The 9,106-nt window shown below is 38.9% G+C and overlaps 2 protein-coding genes across 2 annotated transcripts; both read left to right on the forward strand.

Moving 5' to 3' along the window:
- Window positions 1-214: 214 nt before the first annotated feature.
- LOC106341825 (zinc finger CCCH domain-containing protein 31) lies at window positions 215-5,885 on the forward strand. The gene is made up of 14 exons (XM_013780551.1): window positions 215-479; window positions 700-877; window positions 1,036-1,209; window positions 1,347-1,494; window positions 2,006-2,314; window positions 2,634-2,780; window positions 2,855-3,035; window positions 3,384-3,661; window positions 3,747-3,869; window positions 3,946-4,090; window positions 4,220-4,476; window positions 4,568-4,756; window positions 4,827-5,360; window positions 5,455-5,885. The coding sequence occupies exons 1-14, from the start codon at window positions 323-325 to the stop codon at window positions 5,665-5,667; spliced, it is 3,033 nt and encodes a 1,010-aa protein (XP_013636005.1). The 5' UTR covers window positions 215-322; the 3' UTR covers window positions 5,668-5,885.
- A 1,272-nt stretch (window positions 5,886-7,157) lies between these two features.
- LOC106339419 (21 kDa protein) lies at window positions 7,158-8,242 on the forward strand. Its single transcript, XM_013778223.1, has one exon. The coding sequence runs from the start codon at window positions 7,492-7,494 to the stop codon at window positions 8,110-8,112; it is 621 nt and encodes a 206-aa protein (XP_013633677.1). The 5' UTR covers window positions 7,158-7,491; the 3' UTR covers window positions 8,113-8,242.
- The last annotated feature ends 864 nt before the right edge of the window (window positions 8,243-9,106 follow it).

The following is a 9,106-nucleotide window of genomic DNA, read 5'->3' on the forward strand; positions in this document are numbered from 1 at the left end:
AGTGGCCTGATTCACTTTTTCCCCCTTTTTTTCATTGGCGGCACTTTTTCCCAAGTGGGACCCTCCTCTTTTCGTGGGGGAAGCTCTCATGTGTGTGTGTGTGGAGCACCATACACCCTCCCCACAACAACAACGGAGATCTCTCATTTGACTAGTCAGAGCAAGTCAAAATTAAGTTGACTACAAATCAAACCTTAGCGTACACTCGTCGCACCAGATCATCGCCTTCCCCTATAGAGCAAGGAAGTGACTGGCAAAAAAACAGGGCTAGCCTGCGTACGTCGTACTGACGAAGAGGGAGGGAGCAGAGCAGCACTCGATAATGGCGCCTTCTTCACCATCCTTGTCTTCGTCTTCGGAATCCTTTCCGTTACCCTCGTCGAACTTCGCCTCGCTTCCTGTTGCGGCGATGAAGAGGAGAATCGTCGAGAAAATCCTCGAGAATCGCGTCACCCTCATCGTCGGCGAACCCGGTTGCGGTACGTACGCTCTTTCGCGTCGCCGTTGAGTTTTTTTTTTTTCCGTTCGGCGTTGATTCTGGTTCCGTTGATCAGTTCTTTTTTCCTTTTCCGTTGGAAGGATGGTTCATTTGATTCGCTTCTCTCTTTTACGGAAATGAGATCAAATGTTTTTTCTAATAGTAATGAATAGCTGTATTTCCATTTTATCTCATTCCTTGCGCTCGTTGATTTGGTTCAGGGAAGAGTTCGCAAGTTCCACAGTACCTTCTGGAAGCAAACATGTCACCCATTCTCTGTACTCAGCCTCGCCGTTTTGCGGTTGTTGCTGTTGCTAAGATGGTTGCTAAATCTCGCAACTCTGATTTAGGCGATGAAATTGGTTACCACATTGGTCACTCCAAGAACCTCTCTCCAGGGTATGCATCATATCCCCATTTCCATGACTGATCGATTCCATTATACACATTTTTCTAATATCTTCTTTGTATCCGCCTCAGGACAAATGTTAACCTTTGATATAATTTGGCTTTTTCCTCTTATGCTTATTTTTTTTTCTTGTTTTTGTTGGATGCAGCTCGAAAATTGTGTTCAAAACTGCTGGAGTTTTGTTGGATGAAATGCTAGACAAGGGCTTGAGCGCACTTAAGTACAAGGTTATCATTCTTGATGAAGTGCATGAAAGATCCGTGGAGTCCGACCTTGTTCTTGTCTGTGTTAAGCAGTTTCTCATGAAGAATAGTGACCTCAGGTTACAACCTCTTTCTATATTCTCATGTTGTTTATTTTTAAAGTTCTTAAGTCTTCCGATTCAACCGTGTTATTACGGTAAAATTTTCTACTGAAATCACCTTCCTTAAAGAGTTGATGTTATTTTTTTTTTTCCAGGGTTGTCTTAATGTCTGCAACTGCTGATATAACAAGATACAGAGACTACTTTAAAGAACTCGGCAGGGGTGAACGGGTTGAAGTAGTCGCTATTCCTAGCCCTGATCAGAGAACCATTTTCCAGAGAAGAGTATTCTATCTTGAGCAGGTCAAACTATATTTGATATTTGTTGCTCTTAGGAAACTATTTAATCATCCCACTGATTCTCTTCCACTTATAGCTTCTTATAAATCACTAGTGTTGGTTACCTATTTTTCTTTTGTTGGAGAACATTGCTTCATTGTTGCCTGGCATTCCCTTTTAATATCACACACTGGATCTGTATCCCTATGTGAGATGAGCTAACACCCTTATGACAATTTAGAATCATGTTATTTCAATCTAGGAATCAAAATAAGTTACAGTTTTAGCGAACTAGAATATCATGCTTATCAAAGTATGCTTACTACTAGAAGTGATTTAAATTGTTTGGTGCACTGCTTAGAAGCATAATGTTGTAAACAAAACAACTAAAACTGTTCCTGGTAAAAATTTCAAATTTCTGCATCCATGAGAGTATCAATGGAAGGACTAAGGTGTATGACTATGTTTCCTGATTTTCTTATTTGATTGTGTGCCTTTCCCAGTTTATTGAATACAACATTGTTTCATGAAGCAGGTTGCAGGATTGCTTGGTGTGAGTTCTGATCTTTCAGCTTACTGTCCTGGTCCAAGTCCTTCTTCAGCTGATACTGAAATCAAACCTGATCTGCAGAATCTTATTCATGATCTCATCTTACATATTCATGAAAAGGAACCAGACATTGAGAAGAGTATTTTGGTTTTCCTTCCAACATACTACTCACTTGAGCAGCAGTGGTATCAATTGGAACCATTTCGGGCATCTTTTGAGGTTCACATACTGCACCGAAGCATTGACACCGAACGAGCTCTGGCGGCTATGAAGATATGCAGATTCCGTCGCAAGGTTTCTCTTTTAACTTTCCATGTTTCTTCTTCTTTGTATTATCTGTGACATGCAGGTGAGAGGACTCAACTGAAATTTAAGTAACTAGAGAAGATCTTCATTTAAGAGTGATGCAAACAAATGTATTTTCACGTGTAGGGTGTTAAACATCTTGTAGTTCAGGGATCGTTTTGTTGAGTATATTGGTTAATGACGTTGGCTAGTGTAGTTTTGTACTTGATGAGATGATAAAATTTTACTTTCCATTTCAACTTAACTAACAGTTAAAATGTCGTTGTACTAGAGGACTTATCATTTAAACGTTAACTGTTATTCTCAGGTAATATTGGCTACAAATATTGCGGAATCTTCAGTGACAATACCCAAAGTGGCCTATGTCATAGACTCGTGCCGGTCTCTGCAAGTGTTCTGGGATGCATCCAGGAAAAGAGATGCAGTTCAGCTTGTTTGGGTCTCTAGATCTCAGGTATTGTCGGACTTTACCATTAGTGGATCAAAAGCGGATGTCCTAAAATTTAGTTTTTTCATGTGGATTTATAGGCCGAGCAGCGTAGAGGGAGGACAGGTCGAACATGTGATGGTGAGGTTTATCGCCTGGTGCCGAGTGCATTCTTCAACAAGCTTGAAGAGCATGAGACCCCAGCTATACTTCAGCTGTCATTGAGACAACAAGTTCTCCACATTTGCTGCACAGAATCCAGAGCCATTAATGATGCAAACGGTAATAGTGTTAGAATCCTGTAGAGAATGCTTGACTTCTTTCTTAACAGACTTGGGTTCCCAGAGAACTAGTAAGGACAATCAGATTTGCTAGGTCTCCTGATACTGCAAAACTACTTATCGCATCAAATTCCTATTTGCATATTACCCGTATGAATGCTCTGTAGGTATAGTAATTGAACATTAACAGTGAGGTACCTTAGATGAAGCTAAATAAATGCCTATGGTGGAAATATTCTTTCATTTATTCATAGAAAAAGGGAGTTTATATGATTTATGAATACAGTAGGTTGGGACTAAAAGACAGTATATATGATGCTTGTGAGTGTAATTGTTTTCTATATCTTAGCATTGCTCGGAAAAGCTATGGATCCACCGAACCCAGAAGTCATTGATGATGCTTTGAGTATGCTATTAAGCATACAAGCATTGCGAAAATCTCATAGGGGACGCTACGAGCCAACATTTTATGGAAGGTTGGTTGCCAGCTTTCCATTGTCCTTTGATGCGTCCATTCTCGTCGTCAAGTTCGGCGAAATGGGAATGCTAAGAGAAGGGATTCTATTAGGTGTCTTGATGGATACCCAACCGCTTCCTATCAATCATCCATTTGGAGATGATGCACAGGTGTTTCCTCTTGGTGAATTATCTGCAATTCTGCATGCCTTTTTGATCATAATTTTAACATCGACACCTATGTCTTCTTTTACAGTTTTTGGAGTATGTTGACCACTATTTTTGTGGAGAGAGCAGCAAGACCATTTCTGGTGGCCGGAGGGAGATGGTACTCATGGCGAACCTATGTGCGTTTCAGTTTTGGCAGCGTCTCTTTAAGGTAATAAAATAGTTACGTTATATTCCCAAGGAGAATTAGCTTTTATTCTTCAAGATCAATGTTTTTCTCCTTGAAGGATAAGCATCGTCTTGAAAGCTTAAAACAACTATTGTCGAAGGAGAAAGACAAAGATGTCAAGTTGATACTTCCTGCGATTGAACAAGAGTGGTGTGATTTCCACAATATTTCCCGGTCATCGTTCTATCATGTGTCTGAGATGTGTAAGTTTGTCACCGACTCTTTTCTGATAAGCTTTCCATTTTACTAATAGAAAACAATTTATAGATAACATGCTAATTACCCTTTTTATTTATTTCTCCCTCTTTATTGAAATTTTACCGGTTTTACAGATGAAGATACACTAAGCTCACTTCATCGTTTCAGACCTCAATTCATTAGCTCTTCTGATTCTCTACCAACCTATTACGATCCATATGAATTTGATCACACATGCTGTGTTGAGTGCCAAGCCTCTGGGGATAGATATCAACACTCTGAGGATCAACCTCCCCTTGAAACAAGAAAATGTATATCGCTGCCGTTTGTTCCTCCTAACGCATTCCAAGCTAATGTCATCGCAAAAAACATGGCCAATATTATCAAAGAGGTATTCATTTGCCGACCTCGTTTCCTTTTTATAGCACTGGCGCTTACTTGCTTACAGCACATTGATCTTTTGCTGTTTCTATTTGCCGTAGATAAGAACGCAGGGCACAACATCTGATAATGGCCATGGAGCAATCGAACCTGAGGCTTACGCTGACAATGGAGAGGCCCCAGTCTGCGTATATTTTCTTAATGGATTTTGCAATCGAGGTGACCAATGCCCGTTCTCTCATACTCTTCAGTCAACAAGACCAGCCTGCAGATTCTTCACGTCATCGCAGGTTTGTTTTGTTACCGTCCTAGTTGGATTGTTATCCTCAGATTGTCTGCTAATGAGAGTCGGTCTTGCAGGGATGTCGGAACGGAGAATCTTGTATGTTTTCACATGCCATGCGAAGACAGACAACACCATACTATTCTACTCCCCCATGCCTTCCAGAAGAAGATGACTCGTCCACATCGCCACTCCTGGATTTATTTCCAACTTCTTCTGAGGGATGCATTCTTGTACTCGATGACTCTGACATGCATTTCACTTCAAGTATAGCCAACCGTTATCCGTCCTGGAAAATACTCTCCACGTCATCTTCTTCAGAGACGCTTTTCTGTCATTCTTCACTTGGGGACACAAGAATCTTCTGGGGTCTCAGTCATCCTTACGAAACCATCATCTCAAAAGCAGGAGAGGAGAACCCAATCCCATGGAATGAAGTGACATGCGTGCTGTGGTTCCTTAACCCAGACAACTATGGCGAAACTCCTGAGAAACAGAAAGCAGTTGTGCAGAATTTCTTCGAGTACATGGCAATCAGAATACTCGGCGATGGTCTTTACGATATCCGAGTAGTTCTGACTATGAACAACATCATGTTCTCAAACTTACAGGTAGAATATTTGTCTTGTTGCTTTCAGTTTCTCCGATTGTTTTGCTTGTCTACTCTCATTCATTTTTTATTGATTGCTTTCATCTTTAAATAAGGTTGAGAAGCTAGCCAGAGACAGCTTCTTCTTCCTTGGAGAGTCTTTCCCGCACAATTCAGTGATGTTCGGTGAATTCTCTGACACAGTCACTATCCAGAAGCCTATGCTAGTGTCTAGACCAGTCTCCTACGTCTTTGATCTCCATCCACCTACTGACACCCAGTTTGGTGAGTACACCTGTGGCCTTCACAACTCTCTTCACAACCAATGACCTTATGGTGTTAGAAAAGGAGTCTACTTTTGTGATACTTTTGTCTCTGTCGTCTATTTCTAGATGGCTTTTACTTTTGTGAATCTCGGAAATATTGTCTGAAACTTGTTAAGACTATCAACTCCCACTGGAGTAGATAATGGTCGCTCTGTGTCCTGAAATGATTGCTTTGGTCCCTATTTTGCTTTGTCTTGTTTCATGCATGAGCTTTTATTAAAGTGACTCCTCCATTCTTGCTTGTTCAGTAGGAGATATACATCATCCATCACTCATATACCGTTTTTATCATTTCACATAAAACATAGAGAGTGGCATCTTGACCATCATGAACCAAAACTCTCCTAGTCATTCATTGGTAGCTAGAGCCTAGTTCTTATACCGATAATAATAATACGTTAATGCTTGTTATGCTCTAAACATATCTGCAGTCATGCTATCAAATATCAAATTTGTATATCCATGTTTTTCGTATTCATATCATTTTCATCCATTGGTTTAATCTCCCTCATTTTCTCATACATTTCCTCTTCGTTTCAAACCCGATAATTGAGCTCAATCTTTACACGACATGTAGGTTTTGTAACGATCTCTTCTATTTCTACCTGAAATCTTATAGATGTTTCTGTTTTATACGAACCAAACTCATAACAAACCTTGCCGCTATTTATATTATAGTAGGAGAGATGCACGGCACATCAAAATGTGGTTAGGCCATGGATTTGGGCTAACATTTATATAAAAATAACTAAGTGGGCTCAATCATTTTCAATGCGAAACACATCAAATATTTAATGTGAATCAACCGGTTAAGACAACGATATTGTAACCGGTCCTTTTTTGGGTATTGAGTGAATTGATTCGGACATCCCAAGTCTTATTTAGCTATATTTGTGAAACTAACGCCACGTTCCAAAATGTTCTTAAATAAACTAAAGTTTCCCTCTTGCTTCAAGAGAATCAATAATCCAAATTTAATAATTCACAGCATTAAATGATTAAGGGATCAAAAACCAAGCTTAAAGAATTACCAATCCAAGTGATCTTTTCATAGTGTTTTAACTTTCATTATTGCTTCTCACCTTTCTCTTGCTTCATCTGCAACCCTCTTTAGATTAGCCTCTTTTGTTTACTAATTCTATTGACTTCCCGTATGCCCATAATACCCATCCTCAGATACAAAATCTACATTTTTAAAATATGATAAATCTATCATAGTTTACTTTGAGTTGTTTTTCCCACTATCATCACAATCTTCTATATGTTTTTTGTTAAGTTATTCATTAATCTGTGGTTATTATAGTACATGAATATATACAAAATTAATCATATCTTGTACAAATTTATTATTAAGCTTATTTTGTTGCGATTTAACTATGTAAAGTTATGCAGTGATTTATCCTGTCAATTTCCTTATATATATAGCATAAATGGGGAAAAATCAAAACAAGTAAGCAACTCAAAATATTGTTTTATTCTTAAAAAGAAATAAATATAGTTTTAGGAGGTTGTGGTAGTTCTACTTATGGTACAAGATACTGAAAATCGAAGTTGAAAACTACACCATAGAAGTAAACCCAAAAATGGTTTTTAGATTACTACAAATGGACCGCCCCTTCCATGCTCTAAAACTTCAGTTCCACGTCCTTGTTGTATCTTGATTCAGAAGGTTAAAAACTTAAATCCTTAATTACGAAAGTTAATCCCATCGCAGGTCCTTTCGTCTATATATTATATATAGACCATATCTCTATCTCTCTCAGTCTAAAATATATTCTTACAAGTTTGGATATTGTCTTCTACTTTTAACCTATAAACAAAACACACATGAATTCTTATCTGATCATGTTTACTCTCCTCTCTCTTCTCCTTCTGGCGCTTAGCTTAAATCCGTCCCTAGCCTCCAGCCGCAACTACACAGACGATACAAACGCCTCTATTGTACCGCGGTACAGCAGGTACGTTAAAGACGCGTGTAACGTAACCCGATACAAACAACTCTGCCTCCGAACGCTTTGGCCGTTTACAATCGTCGCTAAAAACAACTCGAGCAAGTGGGCCCGAGCTGGCGTCGCCGTGACCATCACCGACACCAAACGGATCCTGAGACTCTTGCTCAAAACGCGGAATTCTTCAGCGGTCGGGAAACGCGAGAGGATCGCGTTGTCGGATTGCCGGGAGCTGTACGTTGACTCCCTCGGCAATCTTTACCAGTCTCTCTCCGTTCTCCGGAAACTTGACGCCGACCAGTTTCAGCAGCAGATGAGCGATCTCGCCACGTGGCTAAGCGCTGCACTCACGGATGAGGACACGTGTCTCGACGGATTTGAGGAGACGATGAGTAAATCATCGACGGTCAGGATGATTAAGAGGAAAGCGACCAGGTGTATGCACTTGTGCAGCAATGCTCTGGCTCTCACCAACAAGCTTGCTTATGACGGCTTGTAATCTACGCTTATGATATATAATATACAGTTTATTACACTAAAGTATTGTATTATTACATTAAAGGAAAAATAATATTTAATTACTCGAAAGAAATATCATGAAATTTATGATAATAATGACTGTTTGTCTTCGTTCTCTCTCTGCTTTTATTTTGTTTTGTATATATAATCTTGTATGATCGGCCAGTCAAATTGTTATTTAGATCTAGCGGCTTTGATATTCCGTAGTACGCTAAATGACAACCGACAAACAATGGTAGGCCTGGCTTTGATATTCCGTAGTAAGCTAAATGACAACCGACAAACAATGGTAGGCCTGAGCGTTTTTACCTCAACCCAAAGTACCTACCTAAATCCGAACCGAAAAAACCGAAACCGAATCCGACCTGTTATGCAAAAATATCGGGACTTATGAGCTTAGTACTATAGTGTTTGGTTATAACCCGAACCGAACCGAAATCCGAACTATGATCCGAAGATATCCGAAATTAGTAAAATATGTTAATGTTTTTATATATTTTAAGAAGATTTAGATATTTTAGAATATTCAAAATATTTTTTAGTTTGTTTTAATTATTATTTTGAATACTTTTTAGTTAATTTAGATAGTTTAACTAATTTTTAATTAGATTTGTAAACAATTTATATATTTTGAAAAAAAAATTTGTCAATTTTTGAGGTTTAAAAAATATATTTTTGGACGATTTTAAACTTTGGTTACATCCGATCCGAACCGAACCCGGAAGGAACCGAACCGAATCCGATCCGATAATTAGTAAAACCCGAATGGTACTTCTGAACATAACACCGAAAATCCGAAAATCCGAATCACCCGGACCGAAACCGAACGGTCCACCGAACGCCCATGCCTAAACAATGGAATAAAAATGTTGTTTTCAATTATACTTCGTAAGATTCATTTAGTGATTTATTACTCACTCGAAGAATCTGTGATCCGAAGATATCCGAAATTAGTTAAATATGTTAATGTTTTT

Source organism: Brassica oleracea, chromosome C4 (genome assembly GCF_000695525.1).
Source record: "Brassica oleracea var. oleracea cultivar TO1000 chromosome C4, BOL, whole genome shotgun sequence".
In the NCBI taxonomy this organism is placed as follows: Eukaryota; Viridiplantae; Streptophyta; class Magnoliopsida; order Brassicales; family Brassicaceae; genus Brassica; species Brassica oleracea.